This window comes from Carassius auratus, chromosome 32 (assembly GCF_003368295.1).
Source record: "Carassius auratus strain Wakin chromosome 32, ASM336829v1, whole genome shotgun sequence".
In the NCBI taxonomy this organism is placed as follows: domain Eukaryota; kingdom Metazoa; phylum Chordata; class Actinopteri; order Cypriniformes; family Cyprinidae; genus Carassius; species Carassius auratus.
The window spans coordinates 14731102-14754149 of record NC_039274.1 but is presented as its reverse complement, the minus strand read 5'-3'; the positions used below and the strand labels follow the sequence as shown (position 1 = coordinate 14754149).

Sequence of the window (23048 nt, the reverse complement as noted above, 5' to 3'; positions counted from 1 at the left end):
GTGTATTCTTTTTGGCTCATTAAAAATTAATCTTGCTGCCGTGTTCTGAATTAATTGTAAAGGTTTGATAGAATTGGCTGGAAGACCTGCCAAGAGGGCATTGCAATAGTCCAGCCTGGACAGAACAAGAGCTTGAACAAGGAGTTGTGCAGCATGTTCCGAAAGAAAGGGCTTGATCTTCTTGATGTTGAATAAAGCAAATCTGCAGGATCGGACAGTTTTAGCAATGTGGTCTGAGAAAGTCAGTTGATCATCAATCATAACTCCAAGGCTTCTAGCTGTTTTTGAAGGAGTTATGGTTGAAGTGCCTAACTTGATGGTGAAATTGTGATGGAACGATGGGTTTGCTGGAATCACAAGCAGTTCTGTCTTGGCAAGGTTGAGTTGAAGGTGATGGTCCATCATCCAGGAAGAAATGTCTGTAAGTAACCTGTGTTACTTGTTGCATGTAGTTCCTCTAAGTGCCTGAACTGATGCCATTTAGGCTGACACGACAGTTTATTAACTTGATGCAACACATGGCAAAGTCTGGTCTCATCCTGAGTGTGATGGTACACTCACTGCGCGCCTTCAGAGATGACCCAGACCTGCTGCTCAACATCATGGATGTGTTAGTGAAGGAGCCTTCACTTGACTGGAAGGTAGAAGAACTCAAAGTATATTATAACCATGCAAACAGAAACAAATAGCTTGCTTTCATTATTGCCACATACAGGTAGCCCTCACTGTAGACCTGTTTAACTAGTTCCATTTATTTCCCCACGTAAGAGTTGAGGCTTAGACGTTGAGTCATTATCAAAGAGATAGGCTAACTGAATTGTGAAAGACAACAGCACTATTTCTCATGTTACAGAACTTTGAGCTGAAGCAGCTGAAGAGAGGAGGTACCTGGACAGAGAGTGTGACACCAAAGAAATAAACTATTTCCCAACTTTGCTCGCAGGAAGCTAGAGGGAGCCAATCCCTCAGTTATAACAAGGTAGCTTAATCCAATCACACAATTCTCATTTTTATGGATTTCTGGCAAATATACATGAACACTTACATTGGCAGTATTATGATAATTTGTAATAAAATTCAACCCCCTAATTCTTGTGAAGACTTCAGAATAGTTTGACGGCTGACAAAACGTATCAGTTGTAGTTTCCAGAAAACACATTTTCTAACTATGTTGGTTTGTTGATGTTTTAGTGTGGAGCATTGTCTTGGATTTGAGAAGACTCCAGAATATAAGGCAATGTTGGCTGTTGCCCGAAGCGAAAAAGAACACAACATATGAGCTAGACACAATGAGAAGGACCTGAGCCTTGAAGACCTTGCTCGATCAGGCAACAGACCCCAGTATACTGGGCAGGGTGTGGAAAGACTGGGAGCCATGGATTTAAACCAAATAGTGATTAACATAATGAAACAAGTTAATGTGGTTTCTGAATATTTTTTTCAACCCCTTGTAAAGACCAGGCTTTCAGAATCACAACTGCTGTCATATGACAGTTTTGTAGTAATGTTCAGCTATATACTATAGATTAAACTAAACAGACCTTACACTGATAAACTGAACAACACAGCTGTAAGATTCCATTGCACTACTTTGAAGGGAACTAGTCATCAAATAAAGCATCTATACATGTCAGAATTGTCATACTTGAGTCTACAAAGTCAACAAAATCTGATTTGAAATTGTAAGGCATCATCCTCTCCTCTTTTATATTTTGACACATCAGCTTTCATTAATCACTAGTGTAGAAATGATGATGCTGGGAGCATTTTTATTTACAGCAAGTAAGTGTGACTAGCACCAGGTTTAGTGTCACAATTTGGTAAAGGATAACTTAATTTGAATGAGGTGCAAATATTATTTCTTATAATTCTTATAAAAACAAAAAAAGATTTGTTTAAGTAATAAAAAACACCTAATCAGGTCAATCATCTTTATTAATCAGCAACCAAATAAATTTAGGCCACAGATTGGGTCAAAATATCTTTTTTTCCAAAACTTTGGGTTTGAGCAAATAAAAGTCTGTTGTGCATGTACCATAAGGTCAGAGAGATTACATAGAGATGGGTACAGGTTAATACACAAAGCAATTAATATATAGATTTATATACATACATGTATATATTAAACAAAATGGCTATTAAAATCATTACAAGACTGTGCATAGCATTGAGATACAAAACGGTCTAATGCAATACTGAAGGCCAATATTTACGGCTGCATCGCTCCAGCACGTTGCATGTGTTTTGCTCTGGACTGGCTTACATTTTTGGCCTCCAGCCATTAATAAACTGCATTAGTTTCTTCACTTGAAGTTTGCTTAGCTTAAAGTCTTCTGACAGAATCTCCTCCGTTAGCTGCAGGAGCAAATTTCCATCAATTTTTTCTTGCACAAACAATGAGACAACATCATCTGACATACCAATGAACCGTAGTGACTTAGAAACCTCCTCAATAGAGATACCTGATAGATTGCTTGGTGGCTGCCAAGACACTGTAGCTACAGGATACGAAATGGAGAACACATCTGTAGTGCCGTGATGCGGTCGATCAAGCGAGCAGCCTTTGGACTCAAGTTCCAGAGCATCCACATCGGCTGTGGCTGTAGTAGTGGGATCTGCATCTTTCTTTGTATCGTTACATTTAGGGGTTCTTGGAGGCAATATAGGGCAGGACTGGTTTTGTTTAGTGTTACATTCCTCTGTGGATTTGTCTCTGCACATTTCCATGGTGTAGCTGGTGGATTTGGTGCAAAACTGGGCAGACTGGGAAACCTGTTGAGCCTCGGAGGCCGCAGCGCCCCCATCACCTTTCGCTCGCCCGTTGAAGTGTAATAAACCTGAGGGACAAGGTTTAGGAGTACCGGGGGTCCTCTTCCGAGGATAACTAGAGTAACTTCGGCGGTGGACTGTCGGGAAGTCCTCACCTTTATAGGAGTCTGCACCATAGAAATCGTTTGGCCAGGAAAGGCGGGAGAAAGAGGCATTGCCCGAAGGACTGAGGCAAGGGTGAGGCTTGGGGCCTTCGCTGGCATCTGGTCTGATCCAGTTACATGGGTAACATGCATGGTTCTGATCATCTGACTCACTCTGAGACTCACCCTCTCCAACTCTATTGAGAGATGGAGAAGAGGATCATTCAGTCATAAAGTAGTGCAGTTCACATAAAACCAATGTCCATTTTGTCAATCAAAACAGTGCATAACTCACATGTTGTGTAAGCCGGATGAGTAATAGGATAGTGTTGGGCTTGGGGAGCGCGTGTCCGTCTGACGTGGCTTGGCAGGAGGGTATGGCACTGTGGCACTGCTTGAGCCTGCCTGCTTGGAGCTCCGCGGTGGAATCGGTGGAGCGTTCAACAACCGGCACTCCTCCTTCACCTGCAAAGGTAACAAGAAAAACACAGTTTGGCTTTAGAAATGTGAATATTGCAGTTACTTTATTGGGGGAGTGTATGAATCCAGATAGAGATGTCTCGAGCGTGCGGAAAAAATTATCAAATAGACCTTGAAAACATACAAAATGTAACCTTTGCTCCTACTTGGAAAATAATTAGACCTCCAGTGACTGACCAACAGAGTACACAAATAAGTCACTATGTAAGCCCAGAATAAACTTTGCCTTATCAGAGAATGAAAAGCAGACAAATAACCTTAAAAATCATGGATTTTTGTAATCGGGAGAATCAATAATGATTTCTAAAAACACGTTAATGTAAACTCGATATCAAGGTTCCCATTTGAGCACTAGTTCAAGCAGTGATTCTTCCAGTAATGTGTGTTTTACTGGTTAGGGATTTTTTTTTTTTTTTTTATCATTTTGATACAGACTATTAAGATGAACTCACAGCTTCAGACTTTGGAGGCACCGGAGGTGGAGGTAGACTGACATCTACACCAAGCGAGGCGCTTGTGGGACTTGCTGTGGGGTATGGCAGTACAGCCGTGCATCCAGAGACAGTCGAATTCCGGACCCCCTCGATGTGGTCTAGCACACATCCAGGGTTCTTCACATGATCCAGCCAAAGCTCCTCGTATGGCACGTCTGCTTTAAGAGAGCCAGAAGAACTCTCCTGCAGCTCAGGGAACAGATAATCTGCATCCGGAGCTTCTGCTGGCACACAATCTCCACATAAGCTAATGCAACCCTGAAGATTCACCTCGCTGTTCCCATGGAGATTGTTACCGTAGACACAGACAGACAGGCGGTGAAATGACTGTGTGAGCTCATCTCGAGCTGAGCTTAGAGAACTTGGCAAATGCACGTGTGAGGGGCAGCCATCGCTTCCGCTGCTGTTGCAGATGGCACTCCCACTTCCCGTTCCACCTGCGCTACTTTTTTTAGGGCTTTTGCCATCCTCAATCCAGTCCACCCGCACATCACGGACTGCCCTAGAGTAGTCATCAATGTCGAATTGCTCCTGGCAGTAAGCAAACCAGCGGTGGACCACTGTCTCCAGCCAGGCTTCTCCTTGAAGCAGTCCTTCAGGCACCAGTAAACGAGGCAGTGCTGTGGACACGTGCAAAGGGAAGTGCACTGGCAGTATTTTGTTCGACCGTAATGCACAACACACCACCACTGTCTTGGTCTGGATGTTGACCAGCTTGTATCGGTGGCCTTCACGGATCAAATGGAGGTCATGCGGATTACGTGGCGGGCTGCTGGGCACCATGACATTCACAGGTAACCTGGTCTTCTCCACAATTGTGCGAATAGTGTGTTCTCCTTCCTGCATCTGTAGCTCCAGCGGGGAGCAGGTACTGAAGCGACCGCGGCACTGGAAAGGCAGGCTGATGCTCTCGTTGGTGCGGTGGTTCATGCAGATAAGGCAGGGCATCTTTCCGCGACCAAGCTTACTGATGGAGTTAAGCTTGCCGATGCGTTTGAAGATCGTGTTGAAGCGTGACTTTTCTCGTGATGTTTTGGCATAGAGGATCTCAGCCTGGCCCATTAGTGTCAGCTCATCCCCAGTGCTCAGCGTGATGTTGTACACTTCTGTGTCCTCGTTGGATTCTCCTGATGCCATCTGGGAGAACAATAACAGCAATTTGAACAACAAACTAAATATGTATTCTAAATAATGCTAGTCTTACAGAAGACCTTGGACGGCTGTACATTTTGAAATCCTGAATAGATATTTCACATTACACAAACAATGCCTTGACCATTATGATTAAGGCAGATTAGGTTATGCCAATACTAAGATACATTAGTGCAGGGGGTCTAAATCAAAAACGCTGCCTACTGCAAGCACAAAACCAGACCTTGACATTGAAGGTTATTTCCTCCATGACATAAACTCGCTCAGGGAACGCTTTGGCCACTTCCTCCACGCTGTTAAAGTACTGGACTGGCTCCTTAATGTCCCTGTCCTGCTCCAGCAGCTTAAACTGGCCTGTAAACAACAGCAAACAGAGTAATTTTGTAACCTAATGACATCATTGCCATGCTTTGATATTATATATGCACATTACATTAAAAAAAAAAATAATAATAATAATATTATATATATATATATATATATATATATATATATATATATATATATATATATATATATATATATATATATACATATACACAAACACATCATTTCATGTAGATGTTGTTTGGCCATTTCAGTTCAAAGTAAAGAAATAAATATACATTTGGGAAGGTTGAAATGGAAAAATGAAAAAACAAAACATTTGCCAAATTATCTAAAAATGCTGCAACAGTGAAATATGTACATTAAACGAACAGTATGTTAGGTCTGTATGAACCACATTCAAAGAAAGGTTTATTTTTCCTTAAGTGGCCAACTGGACCCTCCCCATAGCCAGAGGAATATCTATTATGAAGAGACCAATTAGCTAACGAACTCCAGCTAAAAGCAGATGGGAAATAATACAGCAGCACGTTTTTGCTACCTCTGTTTTAATAAGTAGCAAGCAAACAGTGAATCTTAGCAGACTAACTTTTCTTTCTTTTGCCTTCTTTTTTAAAATGCATAAAGTGTCAGAAAGAACTAAAGACATTTCTAGACACAGTACACGCAGCACTACAACAACTGAGTGGCCTTACCCTCATAATGGACAGGGATCTCGATTTTCGGTCCGATGACATAATGGCCCTCCTCTAGGCTATGGGCGGTAATTGTGGTCCACTGCCGGCATGAATGAATCAAGAGGTAGTCATTTTCTCTCAGCCCTTCCACCGATTCCCCTGAGGCAAAACAATATCACATCAGTGTGGAACAGTGACCTTAATAGTGTAGTTTTGTAAAGATATATAAAAATAATACAACGGTGCAAAAAAAGAAAAGAAAAAAAGTTAAGTGGCGCTTAAAGGTATAGCCATCAGCCCACTACAAAACAGATTTCAAATAACATGAAGGGCATAACCTGACTCTTGTTTATATACTGACAAGATATGGTATTTGTAAGCAGAGCAATCACACAAACTAATATGAGAAGTGAGCTATGTGTTGTGTCTGTTGTACCCAGTGATAAGGGATCACTCATAAGGGATCAGTCAGATCAGAGAGTGAGTATAATGATAGTGGCCTAGTTCCCATAATGATAATGATCTAGTTCCCTTGACATTATGACTTCCTCCAGCTTTACCAAAGCTCAGCTCACACACAACAGCACTTACAGCAATCAGTTTATAACAACGCAGTGATTAACAAACAACTCTGTTAAGTTATCAGACTATATCACTCGTGCTTTACGAATAGAGTTTCTCGGGTATAAACAACAGATTGCCAAACTGTAAATATTGATATAAGTTACTTGTGTTGATTTCTTTCTAAAGTTTCAGAACTGAGTGTGTTGCGGGGCTCGCTGTCTAGTTAGAAAAACTCGAAGAGGTTTTCAAGATGACACAAATTAAATGTTACGAGGTCGGTGTTTGACTCCCTGGATTGGAGTCAACTCTCTGGCCTCTGGCTAATTTGCGTTAGCTTGCTAAAATCTATGCATCTCTTTTTCGCGTTTTATTTGGATGTTGTGCCTGTATTCCAATCAGAACAACTACAAAATGAATAACTTTTGATGTCGACTGTGTAAGTTATGTCAGTAAAGCACTCAATTCGTGTATTCCTCTGAATGTGTTCCTGCAGTGAAGGGTCGCGTTAGCTTAGCGCGCGAAGCGGCTAATTTTTGGAATTCCGCAGGAGCGCGAGCGCGAGCGCCCACGCGCAGCTGCTACACAAAAACACCACAACGCCAACACAGCTCAGGACAAACCTTACCGCTGTCCAACCTCACGATCTGTGGCAGTCTGTAGGCACTAACAAGTCTATCCAAGGGTAGTGTCGTCGTACTCCATGTTACATCTTTCAAACTGTTGTAGAGCATTGATCCAAGGTCCATGTTAGCTCGCTAACATCAGCGCGTTAACCCACCGCCGCATGCATCTGCAGTGGAGAATGGCTCTTTCATTGAGAAAGCTTCGTTAAATGTCCTTTTGTTTACTCAAAGGCAGTCGAGCATTGTAAGTGAAGCCATGTCAGCCGACTGTCTATTTACACTGACAGGAAATGCCATGAATCCCAAACCGTGGCGCTCTTGAAGCTGGACTGGCTGTTTCCTCTTCCCTGTAGCTCCGGCGGTTGCTCGGGCAACCAGCGACTTAAAGGCTGTACCTTGGGTTTAAAACTGACTTTTCAAAATATGTTTATCAAACAACTTAAATAAACACGTATTTCTCTCTATCTAACTTCGAGAGAGGCACAAACGTGCTGATGGGTGCGAGCACAGACATGTCTATGGATGCGCGTGTAATACAAAAGAAGACTTTTCATTTTGAAAAAAAAATATTTATTGGTGTGAACTTCTCCGAACTTGACTTAAATATCACTAACACAAAAATAGCATGTTCTTTTGGACACTTACAATGCACAGCATAAATGAAAACGAAACACCCTCTCTAAAACTGAACAAATCCAGCAATTAGCCCACTCTCTGTAATGTTCCGATAAGCCTGCATGATCAATTACCAAAGAAGAACGTAGACATTTTTCAGCAACAAAATATTTAAATATTACAAAAAAAAAAAAAAAAAGTAAAAGAAAAAAAAGTGAATATGATCAACAAGTAAAATATTTGAACCAAAACTTCAATAGACAGCTCACTGAATTATACTCCGACTTAATGCTGGCAACAGTGGAAGCACTTTTGGGAGAGGACTGCCTGGTGACTTATTTCTTAGCATAAAAGAGGACAATAGTACAAGAGGAATACCAAATTATTGTTTTAATTGTGAATATATGGCAGAAGAACATTAAAAAAACAATGGACTTTTGATAAGGCTCTTGAAATACTCACTTCTTTAAGTTTTTTTGCTAAAAAGAGCAGGAGAAATAACATGCAAGTGTTTCAGAGCCAGCAAAAGCTATTAAAAGCATGACACTTTATCTCACAGAGTATGACACAGCCTGCAGAAGTGACATGCATGCTTTTGTCGCCACTAGAGTAACCTGCTGTAGCCAAAGCAAAATTAACTAATTAACGTCATCTAACGCAGTAATTTAATTTACAATAGGCAGATAAGAATAATTTGACCTGATGTGGACACTTATAATTTTTAAGGATGTCATTTAACACAATCCTGTCCAGCTGACATCAAGGTTCGGGGGACGGATTCCAATGACGGTCCACCTGTTGAACATTTCAAATATATCAGTAAAGTCAGGATGTGCTGAGAGGAACTGCTGCAGTCTGCCACAGGAAGAAAGCGTAAATGACTTTGGCAGGGGTCAAAGGTCAGGGTGGTAGGTCACGCCCAAAGCGATTCCCATAGTGAAAATATAATACTTCTTTATTAGGTGAATGTACAAAGCTGTTAAAAAATAAATTCAAGGCAACTGGCATAAACAAATAGCAACCTTTCTATTTCACAGCTGTTATGTCATATCTTTTTTATTGAATTTATGAATTTACCAAGAGAACGAGACAAACTGCAGAAAGAAAGATTTATATCTATATACATACACTACCATTCAAACATTTAAAAAAAAAGAAAAAAACACTTTTATTGACCAAGAATGCATTCATTTGTTCAAAAGACATTTATAATTTTACAAAAGACTTATTTTAATTAAATACTGTTCTTCTGAATTTTTTATTCACCAAAGAATCCTAAAAAAAAATGTAATCACCTTTTTTTTATTTCTAAGCAGCACAACAGTTTTCAACATTGATAATAATAAGAAATGTTTCTTGTACACTAAATCAGGATATCAGAATGATTTCTGAATGATGGTGTGATACTGAAGACTGGATTAATGGATGCTGAACATTCATCTAAATGCAACCTTGTTCAGCATAAAAGACTTCTTTCAAAAACAGACCAAAATCTTACTAAGCCCAAACCTCTGAACGATAGTGTATAATCACAGTGAATACAGAAATATGATTTTCAAGTATACCAATTGAGTGGGTGATGATGATAATAGATCACACAACATAACCTCACCTCACCTCACCTCATTCTCTGCTAGTAATGCTGAGAATTCGCTCAGAATGACCATGTCATTTTTCACAGCAGCAATTTGCGACATGACTTTCTGTAACATTATTTCAAATTAAACTAGTTAAGTGGAGTAAATGACCTCTTTGACCTGGGCTCTGCTAATATGGAAGTTGTATAGACAACCACAGAGCCATTTTTTAATGAGTACATTAAAAACGTCATGCCATAAATAACTGTGGTAACTGTTTACCAACTTTTGCCTTGAATCTCAAGTCAGGTCAAGTCTGCTTTATAGTCAGTTATTCCACATGTACAGTGCATACAGAGAATTTAATTGCATTACTCTCAGATCCTTGGTACACTACAGTAGAACATTAAATACAGATACAATATAAAGTACATCTATACAAATAGGTCATATAAAAAGAAAGAAGTAAAGCAGCACAAGGCACAAGGCAGATAGAGTGCAAACCAGTGAAGTAAACAGTACAGATATAATAATATAATCTGACATTGAAGTAACTTTGAATACAGAAAGTTACACCTCATGAGAGCTCTGATTCACCTCATATTAGCTAAATCAAGAAGTGATGGTCACAGGTCATGAGTCCACTCAAACAATCAGAACAGCATGGAAAGACAAGGAAAATCTCACCTGCTGCGCTTTGGCTGCCATTTCAACATACATAACGACTTTGTCTGAATTTGTGATATTTATCATTATATTGACAATGACCTCTGACTCTGTCATGAATTGTGAAAGGACACAGAACGTTTGATAAATCATTGAACTGGAATTAGCCCGAACATTTTAGAAACAGACAAGAAATTTTACCTCTTTCTTCAGGCAGATGAACCATTGCATGAGTGTCAAATAATAACTTCCTATTGCCAGACTTAGCGATGTAAGATGTTTTCAGGTCATACTGAAGAGTTTTAACTAATGTGGTCAACTCTGAAATAAAGGGAACAAGTAGTGAGTAGAATATGCAAATCATAGAGAACTGGTCATAAGTAAACAAACGTGTGTATCACTTCTAATAGCAAAAACATACTGTACATGCATACCTCTGACCAAAATGCGTGAACCTCTCAACAGCCGAACAGACTCCGTGTCAGACCTTAAATAATGATTAGTCCTTATTCCGCTAAATCCATTTCTAATCGCAGAGATTACATGTAGGGTGGATCAGGGTAATGTGGGACACTTTTAGCCATTTTGACTTGTGCATCATTCCATATGCCAAAATGATACATCAAAATTATATCATTATGAAATCCCCAAGATGTTCCCTATCTAAATCAGAATATTTTTTTTCAGAAATTGAAATTAAAGGGGAAATGGCACATATATTAGTGGACATTCAACTGAAACTGTCTTGCTCTCAGTTGTTGAAGCTCTAACACTGGCAAGAGCAGAATCCAAATCTTCAGTACTTATCCTGCTTGATCTGTCTGCTGCTTTTGACATGGTTAACCACCAGATCCTCCTATCAACCCTACTGCAAAGGGCATCTCAGGAACCACACTTCAATGGTTAGAGTCTAACCTATCAGATAGGTCCTTCAAAGTATCTTGGAGAGGTGAGGTGTCCAAGTCACAACATCTAACTACTGGGGTGCCTCAGGGCTCAGTTCTTGGACCACTTCTCTTCTCTGTCTACATGGCATCATTAGGTTCTGTCATTCAGAAGCATGGCTTTTCATACCACTGCTATGCTGATGACACTCAACTCTACCTCTCATTCCCCTCCTGATGATCAGTCGGTAGCTATTCGCATCACGTGACCTGGGCAATCAGCGCTGATACATCGGCGCTGGTGTGTGCAAATCACAAGCTGATTGCCCTCACATGTCGCTTGTTCCCATTTTCCCTTATATTCCCTGCTGTGTCTGTCCCTTGTTGTCAGTAGATTTCGTGTTGACTTTGTGACAGTACTGTGTGTCTGTTTTCTTACCTGTTTTCCCCAGTGTTGCTCAGGACGTCTAGACGAGGAGTCTTACGTTGGCCGCGTGCCCGAGATCCTCTGTCTCATTTATCCATATCCCGCTGGGCATTGCACCAGTGGTGGTCTCCACAGCCTGTGTCCACAGGTGAGTGTACGGACGGCTCTGGAGTTGTAACACTTGGGTTTTTGTTCGTGTGTGTGTCTTCACACATTGGATTATTTTTGGATTCACGGTTGTACAAATAAACTGTTTCACTTATACTCTGCGTTTGACTCCTCTCTCTTCACGCCTGACACATCCTTTTCTAAAGTGGGACAACAAAGATTTCTTTAAATGGAAAATATTCTTAACACATTTTAAATAGCAAGATTTGATGTCAATCATCATAAATATAATTTTTAATTTGTAAACTTTACAAGAGGTACTTCCTGTTTGTTGATTTTCTTGGACACATTTCTGACATAATTTCCAGAAAAGTCAAGTGATTTCAATGACTTGACACCCTCGCTTGATCTCCAACACCAATCATGTTCACTTAATGTTGTAAAAGAAGAGATAAACGCACTAAAACTTAGGTTTAATCAGTGTCTCATATAACACTAATCCACTCTATATGGTGTGCAGACCTCATTCGGCCAAAAATAAGCACTTGTGTGTATATAAAGTGTAAGATCTGAGGCGGACTTCTAACTGTCGTGGGATCGCCGCTGCAAGGGACCTGATGTGACCACATGATCGTGCTTTTCTCTTCGGTAGTCGGTATATTTTTCCCATAAAGTCATTAGATTAGACAAAACTTCTTAAATTCCTGGAATAATGCAGAAGAGCTCTATATAACTGGAACCGTAACACATTTTATTTTTTTCTCACAATAAGAGCTGTAAAGGTTTCCAAACTTATCTTGTTTCTCTGTTACAGATCCATGACCATCTCTGTCAAACTTCCTGTAACAGAGCGTGTAAACAATGACGTTTCACTTGCATATTAATACAAAACCTAATTTCTGAACGTAGGCACATCTTAAAGTTTATATAAATGATATAGGCTACAGGGATTTTCCAAGTACAAAGTAGTGCCTCAAACAATAAACAATTAACCATTTTTTATTGTTCAACACATGGTAAGTGAAAAGAGATGCTTCAGAACATGTTTATTGTCAACCTCAGGAGGTCAGATGAAATATTGCTTACAGTATTGTTTACACTGTTGACAAAAAATGGGATACCTACAGCGTAACCCCCTAATTGTGTGTGTGTTTTGTGTGATTTTACAACTTTCTAGCAATAAACATGGAAATTGACTCTAAATTTCAGTCTAATGTTGCCTGACAGATCTCATGACACATATATAGTAAACATGTTCTAACAGTTTTATTGTATTGTAAGTATTGTCTTTTATTTTTACAAAATATAATATTCATGAGATATTTGAAAGTGAAGACATTACAGTGCATGAAGGATGTCTTTGAAAAAGCAGCCTTCATACTGAGGTAGGCTGATTACAATATTTCATTTTTTTCCTGTAAATTAATTATTTTTTATTATCAGTTTACTCCTACTTGTTTATAATTAGTAACAGAGTATTAATATCAGGTAACGCTGACTAATATTTTACATTTTAAAACAATTCTATTGTGTCTGGCTTTTGTAACAGGTTTCTACACCAGTTACAAAACGACAATTAAACTTAATCAAAAGCCACAATAGATAAAAACATGTGCACAACATATTAAAGCCCTATGCGTTTCGGTTGGTGGTGTTTTGAGAAGACAGTACACATTTGCTAGGTAACAGTTAAAGGATTAAATGTTGTGTCAGTGTTGATACTGTATTCGCTCAAAAACTAAACCAGATGATGAGCAAAGTTGTGAAGGTACAACATGAAGAACCAGCCTATGAAACGCCCATAACATGAGCTGCAGTAAACCGATCTTGTGTTTATGCACAGCATCCTGATAGTACATCAGTAAATAAATCAGATTTTACTACTTGCCCAAATTTCACATTACAAATCAGCTTTAGACCGAAGATTAATTCATCATGCTTACTTTTGCTATAAATGATCACACACTCAAAATTAATGGCAATGTTTTTTGATTTAAAAAGGAGTCACAGGCTGTTGAGATCAACAGTAAGGAACTGTTACATAGTTAATAAGTACACAGACTGTTGATGTTTGGCTGAACACAGCTGAAGATACCTTGGAAAAAGAAAAAGCCTACACAAGACAAGTGATATGACTTCAGATCAGGAACACCACACACACTGATAGCACCACGGCAAAGATTGCCACACCACACAGCATCATTGCTGCAAACATCTGGCTGCGACTGCAAAAGCCCTGAGCTGCCTCTTCGTCGATGGACAGCAGCGCTAGCGAAGCGCTGTCAGTGCTGACGGGGTCACCATACTGAGGACCCAGCGCCTCCACTGTCCAGCGCAGCACATTGACCTTCAGCTCCATGTCCTCCAGCGTACGGTCCACCTGTGCGATCTCCTGCTCCAGCTGACTCTGCTCCTGACCCTCCACGCTGGACGTCTGCGACCCGTCACCTGCCTCCTGCAGGTCAGGCAGACTCAGAGCCCGTGCTGCCACCTCTGTTGACCCCCCTGCTTAAGCAAACACTTTTATCAGGCTTATAACAGGACTGGGACAATTAACGTACAGTCACAATTACAGTTACAGTTACTACCAATCATTCCAAGAGACATCAATCAGACTAGCTCTTTCAAGGGAATGAAGCCATTGTAAAGACTGAATAATGGACAAAGGCCACTTGACAATGATTTTTCCAAGCCAAATTTCGCTCAAATTTTATTAATATCCACATTTAATCATTTTGAGGAATATACAGAAGTTACTTTGTCACTAGCTACTCAGTCTTAAATAATTAGTTATGAAATTTCTACAGCTACAGTATGCATGCTTACCCTGTATGCCTGTTTGCACCATGGTACTGTTATTGGCCAAGGAAAAGTGCTTGACCATGGTGAAGACCTTGCACATGTCTGCATGTAAGAGCTCCAGACAAGAGGAGAATGCCACCCATAGCAGCTCTGTTTCCTTCCTCTCAGCCTCCGCTAATGTTTTATCCCTCAGTCGAGCTGTCAGGTGGTTTCGGCAGGACATCGCTAGTGTCTGAGCTCGCTCTCGTGTTTGCAGAAGATCACGTCTTAGGCTGGAGTTGTCCGTGCATCCACCAATACAGGAGGCCAAGTGCCGATAACATGCCACCACCTGAGTCAGATCAGAACAGCTACGGTGTTATGACCTTTAACTTTAATGTATTCATAAATAGAAAAGTTTTAATGGCACCATAGGATTTCATGACATTACATCACACAGAATAACATGTCATAGGCTATATCAGCCAAACTTTCCTGAGTGCATTTATTAATAATGACAGTGACATAATGCCTGTAATACCCAAACATCATTGACTGGTTCCTTCCCAAGTTCTACAGCACAAAGAAAGTGTAAAAAAAAGAAAGAAAAAGAAACAAAGAAAGTCTTCTTTCAGAACAAACAATACTGCTTGTAGTGGGAAAAAAACTACTTTTCCAATTCTAGAAGTAAGAAAAAAGGACATATCTAGGAGTTTTTGGAAGAAAACTTTAAACCAACATTTTCCATGTGTATATATTCTACACTATCATTCAAACTTTTGGAGTTGGTTAGATTTTGTAATCAAAAGATGTCTCTTATGCTCACCAAGGTTGCAATTAATTGTTTAAAAATAAAGTAAAAACAGTAATATTGTGAAATATTAAATTATTACAATATTTATTTCAAGTTTTCTATTTTAATGTGGGCAATTTTAAAATGTCATTTATTCCTGTGATGGCAAAGCTTCAGTTTCAGCAGCCATTACTACGGTCTTCAGTATCACATGATCTTTTTATGATTAAAAAGGTTATAAAATCAATGGTATGTTTTATAAGTCAAGATAACTGTTCAGGTCATCAAACATCATAGACTAAGGACTGGTTTAAGTGGAAAATATTACTTATAATCTGCTTATCATAAGATGGCTATTTCAGGATAAGCTTTGGAAACTTTTGTGACCTTGGTTCAGTGGACTGCATGCTGTCTATGGCCATTTGTGTAATGCTGATCATTTAAAAACAAACATTTATAACTATGCCTGATGCGAGTATGTATTAATGCTAACAATAAGGTGAACCGATTAAACAGGTAATTTTGTTGGGGTAGTCACTGGCTCACACTGAAGATAATCAAGCAGTGGAGCGTAGATCATCTCTATTCAGAGATAGTGCCTTTTCACCCTAAGGCTTGAGGAACCATTAAAAGATGCTTTCATGTTCAGCCTGAAAATAAGGAGAAATGAGGACACGCACATGCTTCGACATCTTTGATCTAAACCTCTGTACGTTTTTCATCACGTCTTAAATATGATGGAAAAGAAATGACAAATTATTTTCTTAATTTTATATCTAATTTATGAACTCCTCTAATTTTTTATCATAATATTTAGCATTAGACCACACAAGAGAAAACATGTGACAACATATAATATTCAGTGAAAGATTAAAATTATATTATGTTTTTGTATAAAATTCAGTCTGTTATCGAAAAATGAATAAATGGTGCTCTGATTATTAGAAATGATATCACCACAAACCTCTGTGGACTTTAGAGGAACGATCGGTTATCGGATCATGTAATATCAGCTCACCTTGACGAGGGAGTCCACCATTGCTTTCCCCTCTTGCTGCGGCTGTGCTGAAGTTCCATCGTCAGCGACCTTGTTGCTGGACAGTGGCATTGGGTTATGTTTTCAAAGGTAAAAAGGTGAATCCCTGTTCCAAAAGCTACCATCCACCCCCTACCTCAACAACTCTTATACACCCTTTGTCTCAGCTGGAGTGAACTACGGTCCATATTTGAGCTGCCAGTCCTCTCTGAACCTGTGAAAGTTTAATGTATCAATTTTCACCTACAAGAACTAAGATCATAGAAAGGAAATAAAAATTAGAAAAGGTCAAGGTTAGAAAAGGTTCAAAGGTTTCCAAAAAAGAACTTAAAAACAGAGAGGTGCGGAGGATTGTGATGTCAAATTGGAGTGTGATAATCCGAGCGATTGACCCCGTTGCACTGAAGCTGTGTGGTTAAGCTCATTACTTGCTGCTGAGAAGTGAAGAGATGCTGGGGCCTGGGAACACGTCACTAGCTCCTCCAGGACCCCCCTCTTCTTCCTCCATCACTCTATCTTTCTTCTGTCTCTTTCTCTTGTGTGTGTCTGAATGACAGGCCAGGCCTCGAGGGGCAGGTTGTGGTCCAGTGTTTACTGCAGTCAACCAACATGTCCACGGTGACACTGCTTATTCATCACAAGCTTACACAAAATTAACTCTAATACATAAAATCTAAAGTTTCAGTCTAAACATATACAATAATAATGTAAAAACAATAAGCAAGGATTAGTCAGGCAATTATTAGTCTCCTCTGTCTCAGGTCAAATTAGATTAGGGGCATGTTAAAATAATCCCTGAAATATATCTGCTGGATTGGTCTGGTTATCTCATCTTAAACACAATCGTACAAACCATACAAGTCCAAATCCTTTATTGACTAACAAATGGGATATCATTTTGGACAGTATATTAAGTAATTTGACAAGAAATACAAACACATGAATGTGAGAAGACATAGGCCTAAATGATGAACATCCTCTTGGTTTTATGATTTCTCCATTCGCAGCGTTTAGGCCTATAGGGTTTAAACCTCTACCCAAGAGATTATAAATCAGATTATCCTGGCACTTAACATTGGTAGTTTTGTAGGCTTGTTGGCTACTTCATATAGTTTTCATATTATGTTATTTAAGAACATAATCCCCGGATTATCACAGTTACAGAGATGTGATTCCAAATTAGTTATTAAGTTTTTAAGGTACATCTTATCCAGTGGAGAGTTAATTAAATTACTTTGACATTATCACAAAATACTGAACAAGTAACCTTTGATAAGCATACACAGGCTAATAAAATTGTTATTTAACCCTTCCTGTATATGTGCATATATTCTTTCAACAGACAGAAACTTTAAGTAGTTTTTACAAAGACTAGTCATGACTGATCTTCGTAATAACTTTATTCAAGATTTAAGTAAATCAAGCAGAATTTATTTTATCAGTGTACTTGTTTATATTTACTTCGTAAACAATTGCAATTCTCTACTTTTGATATACTCTAATACAATAATAGCTTACTCTTGATGTTATATCATTCACTGTGTAGCATAGCAGTCATGAGTTGGGTTGCTTATTTATCTTGTACATTTACACAGGCACATCTTTTGCATGTGATGTTACATATCCTACAATGCAAAGGTAATTTGCTCAACAAACATTAAAGCATGCCATTTTATCAGGGGTTGACTGTTTAACAGGTTGATATCCAGTTCTCTGTCTTTAATCTGAAAAAGAAGGAGTTAAACAACTTTTCACAAATAATGTAAATAAACAATGCAATTGTATGCATGTTACTTGAATAGCATGAAATTTTGACTTACCTTTACAAGTCTTCGGGGATTTGTAACCCTTGAGTTGTCTTTGAGTCTTGTGTGTGGTTTTGTTTCCCATCGTTCTGGTGAAAGAAAACCATTAAACACTTCACTATATGGGCCTCCATATATATATATATATATATATATATATATATATATATATATATATATATATATATATATATATATATATATATATTAGTGTAACTCACTAAAGTTTACTGAGGTTAGAATAACTGAGGAAAGGACAAAAACCAATACCTCATGACTCCATCTAGTGGCTGACAGACTGCAGACTAAGAGCCCTCCTTGGTTTACATGTTATTTTACTAAAGGCTGGGCACAAGAGGGCCCTCATGTGTTATTTGACCAACCACAATCCGCTATGGCTGTGACACTATGTAAATCATTTAAAGTAATGTTTAACCTTGTGTTATCATTTACTCACCCCCATGTATGTGGTTTTGTGAAAATAGACATCAAACTACTTCCTTTTGTGTTCCATGCAAAAAATAACAGTATACGGTTGGGAACACCATGAGTGTGACCATAAAAACTCATATAACTTCATAAATGAGGTAAACTTTCCCTGACAACCCTATAAGCCCTAGCTAAAATTTTATTGTGTACAGGATAGATATACGAGTAGTTTAGGTTCTTTTTTTTTCACCAGAAATGAAAGCACTGGACAGTACCTCTGCAAGGTTCAGCACAATGGTCTTTTCTGACATACTTTCTTGGGTTGTATTTGTATTTAGGGTATGGTTAGTCATCTGTTGTGGATAAAAATCAGAAGATATATATCAAAGAACATCAATTTAATCTGGAAGCTTTTAAAGCTCTTGATCTCACTAGAGGTGAGATTTACAGCATGATATAGTATGACTATGGCTTCTAATATGTTTACGTTTAAAGCAAAAATGTCACTCACCTGATCGAAATTACTTCCATTAACAGGTGCTTGCTGTAGATATTAATGAGGCAAAAAAATGTGTTTTATTCTCTTAAAGCATGATTGTTAAAGGTTATGAAGTCTCCATCATGAATTAATACAAAAGTATTTAGTGAATGTTCATACTTTTGTCATTTGACACTGCATTTATGAACACTTTGTCTTGGACACAAAAGTGTAATTGCTTGTTTTAAATGTATAATTTTAAAGGCAGCTAATTACCTCAGTTGGATCGTTTGCTAGAAATATGCCATCATTTATTGAAGCTGATGATGTCTGTGAAAAGATCAGGTAGTATTATTAAAATCAACACTAAAAGTGATAAAATAAAAAATAAAATTCTGAAACATTTTGTCACTACAGTATATCCACTATGAAAATTTGCTAAGATATACCGCTAAACCAATTCTGAACAGTACCGTGGACATAGGCTAAATAACAAAAACAATTGGGGACTTTATTTATTTTCATCATCAGTCATTCATCAATGAATCTAAATATACATAGGCCTACATCTAAAGACCAGAAATACATACACTGTGTTAGTAACTGTTTTTCAATAACCGCAACACTGAAGCTTTTAGGAGCATCTGATTAATGATATAGGAGAAATATTTTTACATACCTTATGAACTAAAACTGTGACCAAACAGGCACACAGAACACAGATGAACACTTTTGTTTCCATTCTCAGTGTCTCTGTATGAGGTTTTGCAGTGGAGATGTCAAAGAGATTTAGAAGAGGTTTATCATATATGCCAGAGCTGGTTGCTTTTGACAGGGAGGAGCCATGAACAAACTGATGGTCATTCAACTGTTGGATCAATAGCTTTTTTTCTTCTTTAGAAGAACCAAGACCCTCACAAGGTCAAAACAAAGGTTGACTCTCAAAAATAAACCCGTAGAATGTTTTTTTCATTCGATTTAATCTTGTATATCAATGTTCCAGCTAGTGCCAAAACATTTTTGGTTAACATTTATGTATACATATAAAAATGTATAATATAGCTTCAGAAATATTTAACATGTCCATAATACTGATGCAGAAAGAAAGACTTTTCTGAGATTTTGGGGTTACGTTTCGATGAAAGTAATATGTTAATACTTTCACACATTTAAATTTCCTTTTGAGATGCATATGTTTATGCATTTATTTCTTTGTTTCCTCAACAGAACAATTCATTGAAAGTCTTGTGGGGTTCCCATTGGAGGGGGGTTAGTGTTAGTGCAATATAAAATATTGTATATATTCATAACTATATACCATTTATTAAAAAAAGACTTTCATAAAAGAACAGGTTTTTGTATTGATCAAGAATAAAAAAAAATACATTTTCAGTAAAAGCAATGGTATATAAACTAATATTTTAAATGGCTTAAGAAAGACTGGATTTAGAGGATGATAAAGCAGCAGAACAAAAAGGGGCAACTGTGGCAAAAGATGAAGGTGACTACACATAAGGCAACTGAAGACCCGCAAGAAATATGTGACAAAAAGCTCTAGAAAATAATTAAATGACTTCCAAACTCACTGAAGGGCCTCAGTCAGATTCAGCAGTGGCATTCATATGTTTCAGCAGTGATTAAAGCAGTCTTCGTTAACTTCAAAATAACCTTAATAAAAGACATTTAATTTATTTCAATGTTTTATCCACATTTACAAATAAAACTGTCATAATTCCAGCCTTTCACAGCAATGGTGCCAGCTGTCCCATTTGCACCCGCTGGTGGAGACACGGTAGTATTTCTGCGGCGTATTCTATATAGTCTTTGATAAACACATTTTACGGAAGTTCTAAGTGGCCAAGCATTACAATTTTTTTCCTTCTTGTTTTCTCGTTATAGAGACTTAATTTTCTCTAAGACAGTGGTTCCCAACCTTTTTCAACTTGCGGCCCAAACAACAACATATGTTTGCGCGGCCCAAACAACAACATATGTTTGCGCGGCCCACTGCAAAAATTTTTTTAACTGATCCCACTATTGTTGGGATAATAACTTAGTACTCAGAAGCTGAGTAACTGTATTTATTGAATGAACTAGGGCTGTGCAATATGGATTTCTTTATTTAGCGATTTCTTTGATCAATTTTGCCATTTCGATTTTAATCGCAATTTTGACGCACCCAATATGCTTTACAGTCCTAAATGCATTCAGGGTGAATTTTAAACATATTTCCAAAAGAAAACCAATTAGAGCTTTATCAGAAAGTTGTAACGTCTCTAGAACAGACATGTCAAAATAGTCACTATAGTAAAAGTGCAACAAAATTTATAGACTAATGGCAAAAAATATAAATAAATAAATCTCGTGTCCAGGGACTTTTTTCTTTTCTTTTTTGCCATGCATTGTTCATAGAGCTCATTAATTGTAGCGGTTCCTCAGGTGTTGAAATATATTTGTTATACATTACAGAGGTTCACACGTACTCCGTTTGCAGTGTGTATTCAGTATGTGTGAGCGGTGCAGAAGCAGCTGCGAGAGCACATTATTGTAATGCGAAAGCATATTGAAATAATGCACGAGCATGAATCTCTCGATGGACGCGTCAACTTCAGGCTGGGGAGCAGTGTGCCTGGGCGTACCTGCCTCAGGCCTGTGGTCAGAGTCACAGAGAACGTGGCACATAAACCGTTTGGAATTGGAAGCGCTGTCCTTAGCCCTGCAAGCCTTTCGGTCGAAATTGGAGCAGCAACATGTACTGATTCGAACTGACAACACGTCTGTGGTCTCGTACATAAATCGCCAGGGCGGTGTGTGCTCCAGAGCTCTATTCAAACAGGTAGCGAGTCTCCTGTTGTGGGCGGACTGACACTTTCTCTCCATAAGAGTGGCGCATATCCCCTATATCCTGTATCCTATATTCAGTGAGGGCAATTGCTTCCTCCTGGGCCTGGGCTAGAGGTATGTCTATCCAGGATTTATGTCTTGCTGCTGGCCTATCTTCCCAGAACACATTTGCCAGGTTTTACAAGCTGGATGTACCCTCTGTAGCATCACATATACTTTTGGTGAATTAAGTTTTATTCATTCTGTTATAACCAGCTATATAGTAGTTACCATGGCTGCTAACTCTGTGTTATGGTTTATAAGTTGTATGCAGTTGTCACTGCAAAGCTGTCGACTCTGTTTAACTCTTATGCTTGAGTGCTTTTTGTGTTGTGTCTGCCCTGTTTAGTGCAGCCTTCACGTTTATTGCATAACCTTGGTTCCCTGAGAGGCGGGAACAAGACATTACATTAGCCACCGTGGTCGCTGTTTGATTAGCTGTGCTAGCGTTCAGTCGTGATTCTGACGTAATTTTCGCGCCCATGCAATTTATATTGCCAGCAAACCTGTCAGTATTTGCATGCTTTGCATCAATTGGCCAGCTGTCCCCAGGGAGGAGTTCCCATATACGTCTTAGCTGACGTAATGTTATGTTCCCGCCTTACAATAGTAACCGGAGACGATTTCCTGGAAGAGAGTGTGTGCATGTCTCCTCTCACTTAAACTGCGTCCTGTGTGCTCACAACTCTCTCTATGCTCATGTGCTAGATATTAATTATTTTTGCACATTTTTATTTCTAGCCTTTTACCTCGTGCTGTGTGAATGCTCTTATCCGTTAACAGGGGGTTGAAAAAAGGTGCATCACAGACAGTGTGTGAACCTGGAGTTAGGCATATGCCCAGTCTGTTCTGTTCTAGCGCTAGGCGTGTTGCATTCTGATTGGATCGGATAGCATAGGCTTACTGCGGGAGGTCAGGGCCTCGGAAAATCATGCACGCTCAAATTGTGATTTTATGAAGATTTATAATGCAAAATGGGAAAACCAGATCCAGCCAAAGCTCGGCAGCGTGTTGACAGCCATTTATACATGTTTGAATGTGTTGTTCTGTAGCATATGCAGCAAAAATCTAAATTGGTGGTTTATTCTTAAACCAATGAGTGAGTTCGAATAATGGAATCAAAGTTACAGTTGAATATTCTTTTTGTTATTTAGTTATATATATGAAATGATGTTATTATGTTATGACTTAGACATTTTTATATATATTAAAAATATTATTTTTTTCTTTTAATAGTAATTGGTGGCCCACCTGCAATACCAACGGTGGCCCACAGGTTGAAAACCACTGATTTAGTATCTCGTTCATAAATGAAATGAATGAACTGGTACACATAT

At 38.6% G+C, this 23048-nt stretch overlaps 2 protein-coding genes across 3 annotated transcripts; both read right to left on the bottom strand.

Annotated features, from left to right (window-relative positions):
• Positions 1 to 1917: 1917 nt before the first annotated feature.
• On the bottom strand, positions 1918 to 7711 carry LOC113051680 (GRB2-associated and regulator of MAPK protein 1-like). The gene is made up of 6 exons (XM_026215630.1): positions 7232 to 7711; positions 6061 to 6201; positions 5262 to 5392; positions 3845 to 5023; positions 3208 to 3377; positions 1918 to 3109 (listed from the first exon to the last, which is right to left on the bottom strand). The coding sequence occupies exons 1-6, from the start codon at positions 7350 to 7352 to the stop codon at positions 2260 to 2262; spliced, it is 2592 nt and encodes an 863-aa protein (XP_026071415.1). The 5' UTR covers positions 7353 to 7711; the 3' UTR covers positions 1918 to 2259.
• A 4757-nt stretch (positions 7712 to 12468) lies between these two features.
• On the bottom strand, positions 12469 to 19669 carry rgs9bp (regulator of G protein signaling 9 binding protein). Of its 2 annotated transcripts, none has more exons than XM_026215629.1 (8): positions 19508 to 19669; positions 19105 to 19158; positions 18862 to 18894; positions 18626 to 18703; positions 17937 to 18010; positions 16099 to 17863; positions 14333 to 14639; positions 12469 to 14011 (listed from the first exon to the last, which is right to left on the bottom strand). In XM_026215629.1, exons 6-8 carry the CDS (start codon positions 16186 to 16188, stop codon positions 13644 to 13646), a joined length of 765 nt encoding a protein of 254 aa, XP_026071414.1. In that variant the 5' UTR covers positions 16189 to 17863; positions 17937 to 18010; positions 18626 to 18703; positions 18862 to 18894; positions 19105 to 19158; positions 19508 to 19669; the 3' UTR covers positions 12469 to 13643. The 2 variants fall into 2 exon arrangements, with proteins under 2 accessions (XP_026071414.1, XP_026071413.1); XM_026215628.1 differs by having other exon boundaries at positions 16099 to 17840.
• Positions 19670 to 23048: the final 3379 nt, after the last annotated feature.